We start from the raw sequence: 16,771 nt of genomic DNA, 5'->3' as shown, positions 1-16,771 counted from the left end.
ATACCAAGGTTCATCCATATCCCCGAGAACTAAGGGAACTACACACACATCACAGTATGCATCACCATCGAGATCCGTCGGTGGCTCCCAAACCACCTCCACCCCGTGCTAGTCGGTGACGCCACCGCAACCCGCTTGGACATCATCTCCGCCGCTTCAAGCCCCGTCTCTATCGCCGCTCGTCTCGTCTCCTCCGTGGCCCACATCGACACCGAAATCGACAACTTACCTCTCGTCAAAAGGGGAGAGAAGATGAGTGGATGGATAAGGTAGAACCAGTGCAACACTCGCGTTTGCGCTGGACCACGCGGGAGTGAACACTTTGTTGCATCTGACGTGTCAATGAGATCACATGTTAAGATTGATGAAGTGCATCCAACAGTTGCTAGGATGTTCGTGTTGAGAAAAAATATCTGAAACTTTTGATAATTCTATAGACCTGGTCCACTGAATGCGGCACATGACCTGGCCAAATGGTCCGGCACGGCCCAACCTGGCCTAAATGGGCCAGACACGGCGCGACCCACCCAGGCACGCCTAATACGCAGGTCGTGTCGGGTAGGCACTCGCACCGCACTCGTTGGCCCAAGCACATCACAACAAGAAAATGGGCCAGCCCATCGACACGTTTAGCCCACCAGCCCGCTTGATTTTGGGCAGTTTTGGGCCTAGCTGTTTTGAGGGGCTAATATATATTGATTTTTTTTTAAATAAATAAAAAGTAAGCGACCGTGTTGTGCCGACATTTGTGCCCAGCCTCGCGGCCCAGGCACGGCCCTAGGTGGGCCACATGCCGGCACGACCTGATTATAACATGCCGGGCCAGGCTCACCATGTTGACGGGCACGCGGGTTATCGGGCCAGCACCGGCCCATTTGGCCACATTTGGGCATAGCTCACTCGTATAGACCGCGTCCACCTGTAGTGTCACTCAGGTCTCACAGGCCATCAGCTTCCAAACGGTGAAAGAAGCCCAAAGAGGGCAACGACGAGGGTTTTAGAGCCCATCCACACCAGCCATGGCGACGGCGGCTGGCGGCGCGCGGCGAGCCCTCGCGGGGCTGCGCTCCGCTTCCCCATCTACTCTGTCCAGAACGTTTTCCAGGCCGGCAGTTGCCCAGTCCCCGGAGCTGGCGGCCTCCGCTCTGCCCCGCGCCCCGCGCCGGCGCCTCGCGATCTCGAGGTAGGTACCTCTGTGATTCTTTTCCTCGGATTGGTCGTGCTTGGACAGTATGGTTTGCTCAGATTTGGCGCGGCCCTCATTCTGCAGGGTGCCGGTGGCGGCGCTGGGCGGCGCGCAGGGGCTGATGCCGCTGCACAGCGCGACGGCATCGGCGCTGCTCACCTCCATGCTCGGGCTTAAGCCCGGGTCTTGGGGTTGGCTCTCCGAAGGTAAAATGACTTAATTTGTCTTGTTGGGTCTCCTTGACATGGATGAGGCGTGGAAATGTTAAAAGTTCAGAAAACGAACTACAGTCATCTAGTGAATTATGTCAGAATTAGATTTTGTTCTCCCTTCTATTAGGTTTGAAGTTTGATGTATCTTTTAAACATAATAGTGCTTCGTTAGTTTTGAACTTTTTGATATATCTGCATTCCCATGATTGAGATGGCGTCTATTCATGGCCAGGCTGAAATAAGGTGCACTTCAAATATGAACATAGCAATGCCTGAGTTAGAATGGTTGTTGTGGGAAGCGAGTGGCCAGTGTGTGCCTGAGTTTTAATCTAATATCGCTTGGTGTGTCCTTGTTTTGGGGTTAATGGATGGCATTCACTACTTTATCGTTGTTGCTGGCTTGCTCCAAATGCATGCCCCTATGTAGTATGTACCTTCAACTGAATTTTATTGTTTACAGAGGGAGTACAAACCTTGAAATTATCTACTCCGTTCCTAAATATAAGTCTTTAAAGATTCTAGTATGGACTACATACGGAGCCAAATGAGTGAATCTACACTCTAAACTACGTCTATATACATCCGTATGTAGTCCATAGTGAAATCTCTAAAAAGACTTATATTTAGGAACGGAGGAAGTAATTGTTATGTTCTTTAGTTGAGCTCCTTCCTCTTAGCATATGGCCTGTCGATTTTCTGTTTGTAAGCATTTTGTTAACTGCTTTCTCCTTTTAGAAAAATGTTATGTATTCTCTCATTTATGCCTCTTGCTTGGTTGATTTCATCTTTTCTTAAATGATCAGGTCAAATAGCTTGATCATCTATTAATGTTCTTTACAATACCAGGACAAGGCACATAGTTATAGGGCATATACTGTATAAGAAGTTAAGAACTGACATCCCGAAAGACGGCAATGGCATGTAGAACCAAAGGTTGAAGCCAAGGTGTATGCAATCCTTATACCAAAATAACCGTTAATTTGTTATAGACTGTCAATAATGCTGCATCTTTGCTTATTTTGGTTCACCTGATCACTTGATGAATTTCTTTCCTTACAAAATGGATATGCTACACTGGTAATTAAGCCTGTCATATTGTATTGATACTAGATATTGTATGGAGCATCTTGATACTATCTCTGCTGATGAAAGATGCATGAATTTTATGTTGCTTGTACACCTGCCAATGCCTTTCACTAAAAGCCATCCTTTACCACTGTACTTTGGTAGTTGGCCTTCTGTAATGTGATAGTGGTACTTCCACACGTTCTCTTTGTTTTTTTGTAGTGTTCTTGTTCTGACCCTTTTTCCCCCTCTCATTTGCAACTTCAGGTTTTGCAACGCCTCTATAACAAGAATGGTGCTCCAGTCACCATACGAGAGTCTTCAGTTTAGCCTTCCCCTGGCAGATTCCAATAACACTAGCTACATGCCTTGTGGACTATACCATTGGATTTTTGCTGATGGAATCTGTAGTTTCACTGCTTAAAACTTATGATGACATCGTGTGCCAGTCATCGTATTGCCCTGTGACGATATTCATGGCAAATTTGAAGTAACCTTCTTTCATGATACCAGTTTTTGTTTATCTGATGCATTTTATGATTCTTCGCCCTGAATGCATCATGAAATCCTAAACATACTCAATTCATAACGGCAGTTACATAGCTCAATGGAAAGTGATACACCACATCATTTGCATGAATACGGACTCTCTTTCAGCGTACACTGACTGGTTTGATTTCTAGTCGATATGCCAGTCACAGTCAGTGCCGAATACTATAGGCTAGAGTTTGCCTTTATTTCAAATTCAATATTTTTGTATTAAAAAAATCTGTGTCTACTCTGTGCCCACGCGTTTCAGGGTTCAAGATCAATGAAATGTGGGTTACATGCCATTAAAATTTATACCATTGAATTTATATTCAAAAAAAAGTTCATAATGATATAACTGTCTACATCACATGGCTCGTATGTTTAGTCTAACTGATGGTGAATTAAATCTTGAAATACTGCAAAACCAGGGGGGATTTACTCTTTCACTTATAAAAATAGCATTTTTAATTGTGGCAATGTTTACAAGGCTGAGTTTGATTTGTGACACACTCTTTAGAAAATAAAACTAATGGACAATTTGAAATTGTATACAAAAGCTGGATAAACTTATGGTATCATAAATTTAGAAGTTCTAAGACAAGCTTTTCAATTTCCATCATAACATGGGTACAAGTCAAAAGGTTAGCTTACTTATTCAGATTTGCTCTTTTATTATTTCCATAAGAGGTAAATACACCACAGGTCTTAGAACTTGCGCACGGCGATCACTTTGGTGCATAAAGTTGCAAAATACGTGTTTGTGGTCACTAAACTTGTGAGGCCGTTTAAATACAGTAACTATCACCATACGCATGCGTATCCGTCAACGCCGGCATGGCACGGGTCCATTGTCAGCCACTATAAATGTTCTTGTATGATAGATTTGTAGAAAAGCCTTCAGTTCTTTTTTTATTTACACACATAGGATGCCCCTCATCTCAGATAAAAAAAAGAATAGTGGGGCGGTGGGTTTTGGTCCCATGATGTACTGCTGTGTGGCTCGCTTAGACAACCATCACGTCAAGAGTACCTAATGTTTGATTAGCACGAGTACCTTATATATCCTATCATCGCGGATCGAAAAAAATTAGTGAAGAAATCTACTCCCTCCGTCTCATAATATAAGAAGGGAGTATCTAATATAAGAAATCTACTTCCTCCCTCCCATAATATAAAAAGGGTGTAATGTTAAAAACGTTCTTATATTATGGGACAGAGGAAGTATCTAATAACCATACAATGTGCAACCGGCTAGTTCGAACCTGAGACATGACGATTCACTCGCTAATAAGCTAACAACCAGGCAACTGCGACATGTGATGTAGTTTGGGGACAAATGTTTTTATCACTCTTGTTCTATGCAAGTACGTGACATTTTTAAAAAATGTTTGTGTAATTCAAAATATTTTCATGCATTCAAAAAACAACACGAACAGTTTTTTGAACTATGCGAACATTATTGTACATTGTGTAAACTACATGAATATATATTTATTTATTTTGAAATGTGTCAACAATATTTTAAATGCAATGTACATTTTTTCATTTACACAAATATTTGTTTACAGTGTTTAAACAATTTTATAAATGTCATGTAGTTTTTTTAACGCATTTACATATTTTGAATTGCACAAATAATCTTTTATAAAGTTTAAACATTCTTTTATAATAAATAAATATTTAGTTGATATAATTTAAATATTATCCTGTGCATATTTTTTACTCATGACTTATATTCAACAAAATTACAATTTAAATATTAGACACAATTAAATATTCATACCAACAGATTAGATTTTAAATTATGAATATTGTAAACTATACAAACATTGAACTATACAAAATGTGCGTATAATTATAGAAATGTTTGTATAATTAAAATACTTTATGAATTTAATTTTAAAAAGTATTAGTACTATAATTATACAAACATTTTTATTATTCATAAATATTATTTGAAAATGATACATGAACAACTTTTTATGATCCACGGCTTTCTAAAATAAAACGAATAGGTGTAACGATAAAGAACTTTTTTAATTATGAGACCTGGTCGTCTTACATTTTTAGATAAATTATCGCTCCTCCTGACAGGTAGGTCCCATCAGCAGTGAACTATTTTTGCACAAAAAAGAAAAAGGAAAAAGGGGTTTTGTGCAATAACACGTCTATGTGTCATTGACAGCGGGCCCGTGCCATGCTGGGTTGACGGATACACTCACGTACGGGGAGAGTGTCTGTATTTGAACGGTCTCGCAAGTTTCGTGACCATAAACATGTATTTTGCAACTTTGTGCACCAAAGTGATCGCCGTGTGCAAGTTCTAAGACCTCTGGTGTATTTACCTCTTTTCATAACTTTTTGTGTACTTGATACAAAATTTCGATTATTAAACTTTCCCTACGACCAGATCTTTTTATGCTGTCTTGGAACCAACAACTTACTTCATGCTATTACTAACACTTATCACTGAGCCGCACTTGCTTTTCAAAAGAAATTGAAACAATCATGCCTGTGACTAGCCAATAAAAGAAAGAGCCACAAGCAAGCCATATCAGCGTCCTGTTTCTCCGCTTTCTTCAACAATGCAAATCTACCTCACTCATCATAACTCAAATACAAGAGTTCTAAATTGATATTTCCTTACCTAAGCAAAGTCTACAGAAAAATGTACCAAGATCTACACTATCAAATATATATGGTATGGAAATACACTTTATAAAGAATCCACTGGAAGTAATTTGGTGTTGCAAATATTGATATGTTTTTTTCTGAAGACTTGGTCGAACTTGAGTTGACATACGAAAAAGTTATCGATTATTTTGGAACGAAGAGAGTACGGGGAAGTCGAAGGATCATTTGGTGCATACCCAAATATATGATATATGTGCCTGCTTTGCTGTATCGTTATATCTTTGGAACTTTGTCCGCAAAACAACATATACACTGGTCCACGTACGAAATGTCACGAATATTGTGACCTTGGCTGTATCATCGCACCTACAGCCAATATGCAGCCAGACGGTGTTCTCATGCAAAACTGCACCATGATCTTTGCATTGCTTGACTTCATTCATTCGTCGTTGCATTCAAACGATCACGATGGTGTCCTTGCCCTTATCTTCTTCATCTTCCGAGTCATCATCGGCATGCGACACTAAATTTCTATCACTAGGTGGAGCGTTCTGAAATATATCGAACAGCAGATCTCGTATTCGCTTCCGCAGCCCCGAAGCTTGTACAGGCCTGAACCACTTGCGTCCAAACTAAAAACCAGCAAGAGCACAAAAGTCAAGACTCCTGATATTTATACTGAATACAAATAATGAAGCAGTTTAATTTACACCTTGCAAGGCCGCACTCCTGTCAAATCATCTGGTGCCTCTTGAATAAACTTATCGATGTAGTAAAGCATAAAGACACCACAGTCAAAGTCATTTTGCTGCTGGGGCACCTGGCAAGTGGAAACGAAAGGTGGCTTTAGAAAACTGGCACAAAAAAGCACAGTGAAGGAATAGGTACTGTAAAGCCAGCAAGTTCATTGTAATTCAATTCACGACGATCATAAGTTCATATTCTCAAGTAATCAGCTCCTTGAGAACATCATTAAAAACACTATGGTTCTTACCTCGATTTTTTCCTTATGTATATTTGTTGAAAGATGTCTCCATATTGTGTCTGAAAAAGGAATATCATAAGAAGAATCCTTCTGTAGATGGCGCCATTCTCCTATGAGATAGCTGTGAAAACATACAATTTCAAAAGCACGGACAAGACATTAAAATTAGGAATCTTTAGAATGGCAGGTTCCCCTATAGGGAGGGTACACAGCACTACAGCACCCTCCAGTCCTGAATAAATAATATGGATTGTAAATGGTTGGGATCAAGACCATTTTCTCACATAGTATCATGAAGCATACCTCTCAATCACGCCAAAAACCTTGTCACTGGAATGTAGTCCTAGAGAGTCCAAGTGAAACACCCTTGGCCCAGATTCTATCTCTTTTGCGGGCATGAAGATAATGGCCAAGCTCCAATGCACCCTAATTTACAGAACAAAAGATAATTACCATCTTATAAGTACTACCTCCATCCCAAAATATAAGACGTTTTGGTAGGTACAAATACAATGGAGGTAGTATATGATAACTAGATACACTAGAATGTTAACCATTGACCAACAAACACACCCTCATGTCAAATATCAACCAAACAAATAATATATGCTTGGGAGTAGCAGATAAGCACATCTGGTTTCATCTTGCAGTATTATCCAGAGAATAAGAAACTTACTGTCCATGAATTGGCAAAAGGAGGTATGGTGTCTTAAAAATATCTACACTTCTCCACCATCGCCTTAACTTGCTAAACTGCGAGCCACACTCACCCTAGAACAAATGCACAAGTCAGTCAGCATTTTAAAACGTTAGCTTCGAGGGGGTGAAGAATAGGTGATCCCAACATGCAAAAGGTAATAAATAAACAGAGATTTACAAAATGAAAGGGTAATGGGAAGTACGATATTTTCCAGAGAAAAACATATATGAACCGGCTTTCTGGAACATATCATGTTGAAAACAAAAAAACCCATGCATATTGCAATTTACACATTAAACATTCAAATGACTGCCACGGTTTTATACAATTTCTTGGAACATAAACTGGGAATAAAACTTCGCAATCCGAAAAACTGTCTCAAGAAAAAGTACAAAGTAATATGATTGTTATATTTACATATGCACATGTCAGCCCCATATTTTACTAACCTTATCAGTAAGGTGACATAATTTAAAATAAGCTTTGGAAAATCAATAGAACATGGACAAATTAGTATATAAAAAATAATGTGAATTGAATGACACCAGGGTGTTAACTTTGCAATGAGAGAATGCAGTGCACTACAGCAGAGAGTTACAAGTGTTTATGTGCGCATCGCTGTATGGGAACAATGAAGCTTCCACTTCAGGGCAGCTCATGCACCAACTAGAATGTAACTTCAACCCATGGATTTGCAAGGACATGTAGTGTTGAACATCATAAATGACTAAATACAACACAATAAGATCAAAGAGCATACCTTCCTGGATAACGCTTTTTCAAGTTTGCTATAGACATATGTATTGAAGATGTACAAGTCGTCACAAGGCCTGGAATTTTTTAGGTACCTGACATTGCCATAGTAGGTATGGACAGAAAACATGTATTAAAAACTACTCCCTCCGTGTAGTGTCAAAAACGCTCTTATATTATGGACGGAGGGACTAGAAAGCATATGATCGAATTTTTTATGCTTATTCAGCTAAACCATCCAAACTAGAAAAACAAATACAACACCAACATTCGATCTTGAAGGGGACACATCACAGTAAGGGGTTGTTTGGATAGCAAATATTAGGCGTTGGTTTATAGAAAATGAGTTTTTAGCTGATTTTTAGCAAAACCAGTTTTACTATTATTTCGGTTAAGAATGAGTTTGTATAAGACTACGTTTGGGTTGGAGAGTGTGTTTGTCAGTTCCTTATTCGATAATGATTCAGAGTACTATTCCTATTCTGCGGTGAGCTTCTTATTTTCCCGTCACATTCCGTCGAGGTACGCAAATACAGGAGAGTTGACTCATCGATCTCGCCGGACAGCTGTGTACACGCTCATGTAGAAGCTAGCTACTGAGGCAAGCGCTCGATCAATTCGATCCGCCTGCTGCCGGACGCACGAAATTACGGCCATGAACACGCACACAGAATCTTGCTGCCTAGAGCGATGGCTGGATCAATTCTATCAGCCGGCTGCAGAACTCACGAAACGATGCCGCCCACATGTGTATCTAGAAGCTAGCTACCGACGGGAACAAGCTGGATCGATTTGATCTGCTGGCTTCCGAGTTCCGACGCATGTACACGCTCAAGGAGCTGACCTTGGCGGCGACAACGACAAGACGGACGGCGCAGAAGAAGCGGCGGCAGGCGGCCGGCGGCTAGAGGATGACGTCGTCGAGGTGTGGCACACTAGTGAGAGCCCATCGAGGCTGTCGCCGGTCACGGGCACATCTGCAGATTCTAATTCTTTGGCTGATGAACGTGCCCACGAGGATCAGCGAGAGAGATATAGGAATCGCGTTTATAGAAAAATGACTAATAGTCGTTTTTGTACAAACCTGAAATTCCAGGTTTATAGGAATCCAGTTTTGCATATCCGTGGATTAGTTAGAAGACCCAAACGTGGTTTTAGTCGGTTAAACAGTTTTTTTGTTTTATATAGAACCGATTCTCTATATTCCATCTATCCAAACAACCCCTAAATGTGAGATGTTGAAACGTCATGAATCATTCGATCGGATACACTTGCACTTTTAGTCCTTTATACACATCAAATATGTCTTTCAACCACGCATTCATTAACTAGTCTGTTGGTGCTGATAATTCCCTGTAGTAGCTCAGTGATAGAGTGAGTACATCACATAACGTACTTTTCTAATTCTACATAACATTTGATAGTCCTTAAGTGGCATCTAAGGTAAGAACTGCATATAATAAGAAAAGAAAAAAGACATCTATAAATAAATGCAGTTCAGTCATACCCATGCAAACTTTCCAACAGCTGCATGTTAGCACTTGGACGTTGAACTTACTAACAGAAGAAAGAGGAAGATAATGTCACAAGCAGAAAAGAGAAATATTACTTACTGGATGTAAAAGTTTACGACAGGTGATTTTAAAAAAACTTCGGGGTCAAGACATTTTATGTCAGAATATGTCAGCTCGACAGTTTCCGGATCAGTCCTGTAAGACAGTAGTAGACATTAGTATGGGCAGAGAATCCCTCTGTCAATACCTCTTAACAGTACATGATTCTTACCTCGATGGATAGTAGATCTTTGATTTGTCCCTACAGAAATCCAATTTGATTAATTAAGCATATAAATGGTCATAGTGATGAAATGTTAACAGGCAGAAACATTATCACTTATTGTGTTACCAATTTACCGTATATTAACAATCTCGACATCAACTGATTTAGAAGGTTCTGTATCCTCGTCATCCAAGAGTACTGTATCCTCGTCATCCAAGTGAACTACTTCCTGACAAAGATAAGAGCATGATTGGAATACATATGTAGAAATCTTAATTCATGTCAAACATTTGCAGCTAAGATTAATGAAATTAATGATAATGATGAAGTATTCAAGCATCAATGACGATCTTCTCAGTGAATCAAATCCAAACACTGTAAATGATTTGATGACCAATATTTGTATTTGGCAGATCTAGGTTTTAACTCGATACATTTATTATTTATAGTAGGGGCCTTCTCTACTGTTTATGCTAAAAAAGATTTATTATTCAGAAGACATGTTGGATGAAATAACAGAAACAACCTTTGCATTTGTACTCATAATGTTACACCATGATAAGTACTATAACGCTAGTTGTGGATAGCAATTTTAGTTCTGATAATGAATTTCATTTTCATAAGGAGGGAATGGAAAAAACAATACCACAAAACAGTCAAAGAAAAAGGTGAAACAGCTGTCAGCATATTCACCTTCTTTTCGTTTCTTCTATTTAACCTCCGGTATTGGTAGGTATCATTCTTGGAATGGTCCCACCTGCACATCAGAATAATTTATCAGAGAAACAAAGTGTTATGTAGGGTACTACGTACCAACAGGAGCTCAAGCCCTCACCCAAGAGCTGTGGTACACCATGGCTACAAACCCCGGCCTCCCATCCAGCACAACTACAATCTACAGTCACGATCCGGGGTTTATACCACATATAGTGGTTTTAAAGACAGATGTTACTTATAAGAATTATTCAGATGCAACTATGTTCCTCTTATAAATTAGAAAAGATAAGGCAAACTTATTCCCACATGGAGACTCCAACAGGTTAATCCAAATAGCTGGCTATGAGGGCTCCGGAGTCGTATATGCATGTTATAAGCCCACTGTTTCATTATTTCACTAACTTCCACCGACAGCTAATGGTGACGTTATGGACTACACAAAGAAGATATAGCATTGAAGATAGATGTGCTTAGCATGCCAATTGCTGCAATGACAGGACATAATCTTTGAAGTCTCTAATGATGATAACAGCCCTCCGGAGACGCAAACAAAACAAAGATACCAGTGTCTATGAAATCAGAAAGACACCAGAATTATTTATATTGAAGTTTATTTATAAATGAAACACAAAATAGTGTAGCTGACAGAGTGACAATAGAAAGAGAAATAAATCAACAAATGGAGACACGCACAAGCAAAATGACACAAGTCATAAATGTTGTACAACAAGAACAAAGTGAAAAGTCTCAGATGCATAAGCACAACAGACGACAACTAAAGAAGAGATAACATAGCTCATACAACTAATAAAGGTAAAAGAACAGATGAATTGGATCAGCAAACAGAAGTGAATACCTCTTGGTCGAACTCCCAGAAGTGCGATCTTCTGTGCGTAGTTTAGTGGACATGCCCTTTGGCTCAGCAGAGTAATTTTTCTGTTGATCTTCTGTACAGATCTTCATACCTAACTTACTACCATTTGTATCTAAATGTTTCTTGTCAGCAATATTTTGAGAAACTCTACGCCTTTTTGGTTGACGATTCACCGTGTTCGTTGCTCTTTTCCGATCTATCACTTGGGAAGCACGTTTGCTTGTGTTAAAATGGCCTAGCTCATCAGTGAATGCTGCTTCGCCCTACATATAACCAGGAAAGTTGTCAAAGCGTTTGTAATTTGTAAATACTAACCACAATAGTATCGTAACATACAAAACTAGGAGCGAGGACACTAAAATGCATACCTTGCCATGGCAATGCCATTTATCAGAAAACCTGCTGCAGTTGATGTGGTCACTTTCCTCTGCAAAAGAAATGGCAAAGGTACATTGATGACTGATAAAACATAAGTGGCACCCATCAGACAGTTGAAGGCAGGAAAAAGGAAGGTCTTAGATCGACCAACCACCAAAAGGAAGACCTAATAAATGAATCCTAATGCTTACTGATCAGGTGCATTACGCCATTGAAATATCCAAAAGGGACGTGCATTTTTTATATCAACAAAATATGATTATGCTGGAAACATGGTACCATAGGTGTTTGTTGACCTTGTAAACAGACTGTCTAGAGCCTGAAGCATCTATGCTCCCTCCCATGTAAGGAAACATCCATATCTTGTCGAGCAGTATACAACATAATGAAATCAGTTGACCACCACTATCCATTATAAGAACTTCCTAGAAAGTCCAAATCCAAATTCAGCTATATGCTAGCTAGTAGCTACTTCCTCTTAAGTCTTAACAACATCTAGCATCAGAAACCATGAACGATAACCAAGTCTCGGTACTGTTTATGTTCTGATTGAGAGATTGGGATAGCATGCGTTCATTAAAACAAGAATATTGAATTAGCCAATAGTTTAACACCTCCCCTCCAATGCCCAAATCACCTTCAAACCATGCCATACGGCCTTCTTCTACATGGTAGTTATCCCTATGGGTTTCAGGTGGCCATCAGATGGGTAAAAGAAAACAAAACAGCATATGTATCTGATATTACTTGAGGTTTTTTTAAGTGCTAGGCGCTGAGAGAGCATTTTGCCTCCACTTATAATGCAATAACAGCTTAAGCAGCACCTAGGCGTGCTTAAGCGTTCTGTATGGATGTCATACGGAGAGGAACAAGGGCACACCAAAAAAAACATTTTTCAAAGCATGCAAGGCATGTATAAATGTAAAATAGCAATTATGTTGGGAAAGGAGAGACGAGGAGTAACTCGAGGTTGGGGAAGAGAAGCCACCAGGCTCCAGCCTAGACAAGGAGGAGTCCGTGATCGGGGGAGAGGGGGAAGGACTGGTGGCGTGGTCGGGGAAGGGGAGCTCAAGGTCCAGCGGCACTAGGTTGGGGAAGATGGGTGGTGAGGTTGGGGAAGAAAGCCCCAGATCTGGCGGCGCAATGTCGCCTTGCTCTCCTCTGTTTGTCTCACTCGGCTCTCCTTCATCTAACCCTAAGGCATCCGAGCGCTTTTTTCAGCGCTTATCCCAAAAGCAAAGCGGTAGGCCTCCACTCAGAGCTTAAGCGCGCCTAGGCGTACACTCAACTTTTCACTGATATTCTACTGACGTGCATTGCATAAACAACTAAACAGAAATAATAAAGCTTACTGAAGGTGTAAGGATCATCCCCACTGGGTGTCTGCGCTGACTGTCTCCGACCCGTGTCAACCTAAAATAATTAATGAAAACCACAAAGTAAGGGCATGGATGAAATATGCTGACACATCCAATAAAAGTATGCTCACAAATAGGAATATATTAGGACGGCCCAATAATACCGCCATAGAACATAGCAAAAGTAAATTGTTCAGAAATATTATTAAATTCCTTGTTAGTTGCCCTGATTGTGAAGACACAACATCTCATTCATATGCCCATAACACCAAAGAACTGATGCTTCAAACACATTCAAGATAAAAATGATATATCGTGGAACAGAAGACGTTTGGCACAGTGAACTGAGCGCTAGCTCAGTGGTAAGGGCACTGTCAAGCGTCCCGAGCCAGCCGGGTTCGATCCCGCACAGGGAGCTAATATTTCAACCGAGATTCTCGCTTCTATAATCAAAGGCCGAGGGGTCCTTCCCCCTATGGGCTCATTTTTCTTTCCATCAAAAACAATGTTTGGCAGAAGCTGCTTATGTGCCAACTTAACTGCACAAGTCTGCAACCATGGCTTAGAACTTCCAGCATCCCACTTTCACAAACAAGACAACATATACTTTCCTTAACTGAATACAAAAGGGAAGAGCACAAATCTGCAGTTAATCAAGACAATGAGGCTATTGAAAGTGGGGCATCTAGTATCACTCATCACACTGAATACTACTCCCTCCGTCCAAAAATACTTGTCATCAAAATGGATAAAAAGAGATGTATCTAGAACTAAAATACATCTAGATACATCCCCTTTTCTCCATTTTGATGACAAGTATTTCCGGACGGAGGGAGTATCTTTCAAAAGAAATTACTTGACTGACAATAGGCACCTGAATCGCTACCCAACATAATAAATCGGACATCACCAAAGGCTAAACTACTAGCCAGCATTTAGAATTTAATTACTGAAACAAAACAAACTTCCTGTCACGAAGAGATAGAATGCAGATCAGCTGATAAAACACCCCCTTTGGTCACGCGCGATTTCACCTTTGCAACATAACCATCGATAATCCTCACATACACGAATTCAGATTGGGGCAAAAGCACGCAGTTTGGAGAAAAATCCCCGTGAAACGATATTATGCAAAGCCCACATTATACTCACCTTCCTCGGCCCGGCAGCGCGGCGGCGATCAAGCTCTTTCTTCATCCTGCAGAGGAACTTACGCATCTTCTCGCCGCCGTCAGGTACGGATAGGGTCCGATTACCGCTCCAGTGCTTGATCCTTTCCTCCAGTTTTTCATCAGTGAATCTCTTGAACTCATCCGGATCCCCCTCACCACCGTCGGAAGCGCCATCGCTCGCCGCAGGGGGCTGCGGCGTCACACGCGGAGAGGAGGAGGCGACGATCTCGACCTCCGCCGGCGGCGAGTCGAGGGGCATTTGCGCCCGGTCGATGATTATCGGGCCGTTCGGCATGGTCGGTGCCGCCGGGCGGCGGCGGGCGGGCGGTGGAAAACGGGCGGAGGAGGGTTTTATTCCATACGAGGGGAGAGTGCGGTGCGGCGGGTGCAGGAAAGGAGGAGACGAAGGGGAAAACGAGATTTTTCGAAAATCGAAAAGTCGGAGAAATCCCGAGAAATAACCTCCGACTGATATGCTGCCGCTTCAATCCCCCCCTCAAAAACGCAGTAATGCGTCCACCTGCCTGGCGTGGCGCCTGTCCAATTTATGCGCACCTTCTTGCCACTGTCCACTCAACGTGGCCTACGCAACTACTAAGGCCTCCTTTGATTTGATTTAATTTGGAGGAATTTTATAGGGTAGGATTCATATATAGAAAAAAATCCCTTGGGCATTTCTAGCCGATCCGCAGAATTTAGAGTAAACAACTGAGTATTCCTCTTTCTCAAAATAGGTTTCGTCCAGCTTTATAAATAAAGCAACCATTCATACAACCAACATTCAAACGTCATAGCAAATACGACTGGGCAAACAACACAATCACGCTCAAAAAAGCAAAAGAGAAATAATAAAAAGAAAAAACATCGAGTGGCGGCCGACAGAGGCCCTACGAAGAGGATAGCGGGCCCTACGAAGAGGTTAGGCGACACACGGTAGTCAGAAGCGCATCCAGCATGAGCCCGGGCCGATCACGGTCGTGTTGTCTAGAGAGTGGGTGCCAGTGTTGCAGAAAAGTAAGGAATTTGAAGGAGTCAGAGGCTTGTCGCAGAAAGATCCGCTCAATCACCATTTTATTACGTGTCATCCATGACGTACAGGACATCGCCGCAAAGATTAGCCAGAATAAGCGGTGATGCCGCTCGTGTTGTGTAGCTCTGTCCTGAAGAAACTCCTCAAAGTCCAGGGCCTCCCAGTCGGACCCCGGAGCCTCGCGGGCGAAAGTCCAGAGGACCCATGTTGTCGTGCACGAGAATAGGATGTGAGTCCCGGTTTCCGGGACCGCACAAAAAGGCACAAGCCATCACCCGGGCCATGCCGCTTAAGCACCTCGGTCCCCGAGGGAATGCGGTCTTGTAGTAGTTGCCACACAAAAATCTTAATCTTCAAGGGCAGTGGTGCCTTCCACATAGGGGAAAGAGAGGGGATGATGGGCGACCGGCATAGTGCCTGGTAAGCCAAGCTCACCGAGAACTCACCCGAAGGAGTGAGGCTCCAAGAAACGGTATCTGGATAATCCAGCAACACCGATGGGAGGGCAGCCCGCAATCTAGCCCACCCCTCAGTTTCCACTTGCCCAAATGTGCGAGGGGACAAGATGTTCAAGTGCCCATCATGGGATGACGTGGAAATCAGGAGCGTCGGGTCCGCGCAGATAGCGAAGAGACCAAGGAAGCTCACCCTAAATGGCTCGCCGCGCAGCCAAGGATCCAACTAGAATTGGGTTCCTTCCCCATTTCCTCTAGTGAAGGAGACCCCTAGACGAATATCCTCCTTGATCCGTTGGATGGATCTCCAAGACTGGGAACCCCCCGAGCGAGAGCAAGCTAGGAGAGGCTCACCCCTTAGTTTTTTTTTGCATGAAGCAGCTGCAGCTACAAGCCGCCCTCGCCTTGCAAGATCCGCCACACCCATTGCAGCATGATGGGGACGCTCATGCATCGGGAGGCCATAATACCTAGTCCCCCTGATCCTTGGGAAACATATGTCCACCCATTTGACCATATGATACTTCAGGCGGCCATTCGCGGCCTGCTAGAAAAACCTAGCAAGATCCTTATCGAAGGATCTATGGACACTAGTAGAAACAGACCTTTCGTCCGCCCCTTTAGTCCCGGCCTGGTTTTGGCCCGAGACTAATGTGACCATTAGTCCCGGTTCCAACGACTAGGAGCGGACGGGGGTACGGGCATCATTAGTCCTGGTTCATTTTGACCTTTAGTCCCGGTTTGTATCACAAACCGGGACTAAAGGGGTGGTGGCAGGCTGGCGTCAGCCTGGGGCCCCCACTAGTCCCTTTAGTCCCGGTTTGTATCACAAACCGAGACTAGTTGTAGACCTCTAGTCCCGGTTTGTATAACCTGCTACCTCTTTTAGCACTGCGTTGGTTTTCCCCGAAGAGGAAGGGATGATGCAGCAAAGTAGCGTAA

The 16,771-nt window shown here is 42.2% G+C and overlaps 2 protein-coding genes across 2 annotated transcripts; one reads left to right on the top strand and one right to left on the bottom strand.

Annotated features, from left to right (window-relative positions):
* The first annotated feature begins 940 nt into the window (after positions 1-940).
* LOC119268912 (protein NUCLEAR FUSION DEFECTIVE 6, mitochondrial-like) lies at positions 941-3,003 on the top strand. Its single transcript, XM_037550629.1, has 3 exons — positions 941-1,183; positions 1,271-1,392; positions 2,731-3,003. Exons 1-3 carry the CDS (start codon positions 1,020-1,022, stop codon positions 2,748-2,750), a joined length of 306 nt encoding a protein of 101 aa, XP_037406526.1. The 5' UTR covers positions 941-1,019; the 3' UTR covers positions 2,751-3,003.
* A 2,785-nt stretch (positions 3,004-5,788) lies between these two features.
* Positions 5,789-14,767, bottom strand: LOC119268911 (ubiquitin-like-specific protease 1D). The gene is made up of 14 exons (XM_037550628.1): positions 14,325-14,767; positions 13,167-13,227; positions 11,805-11,863; positions 11,419-11,699; positions 10,539-10,602; positions 9,980-10,074; positions 9,852-9,881; positions 9,680-9,775; positions 8,074-8,161; positions 7,290-7,384; positions 6,917-7,039; positions 6,623-6,734; positions 6,341-6,448; positions 5,789-6,260 (listed from the first exon to the last, which is right to left on the bottom strand). Exons 1-14 carry the CDS (start codon positions 14,637-14,639, stop codon positions 6,084-6,086), a joined length of 1,704 nt encoding a protein of 567 aa, XP_037406525.1. The 5' UTR covers positions 14,640-14,767; the 3' UTR covers positions 5,789-6,083.
* Between the last annotated feature and the right edge of the window lie 2,004 nt (positions 14,768-16,771).

The sequence above is a fragment of the Triticum dicoccoides genome, chromosome 3A (genome assembly GCF_002162155.2).
Source record: "Triticum dicoccoides isolate Atlit2015 ecotype Zavitan chromosome 3A, WEW_v2.0, whole genome shotgun sequence".
Lineage (NCBI taxonomy): Eukaryota > Viridiplantae > Streptophyta > Magnoliopsida > Poales > Poaceae > Triticum > Triticum dicoccoides.
The sequence above is the reverse complement of the archived record's forward strand: the minus strand, read 5'-3'. Positions and strand labels throughout refer to the sequence as shown.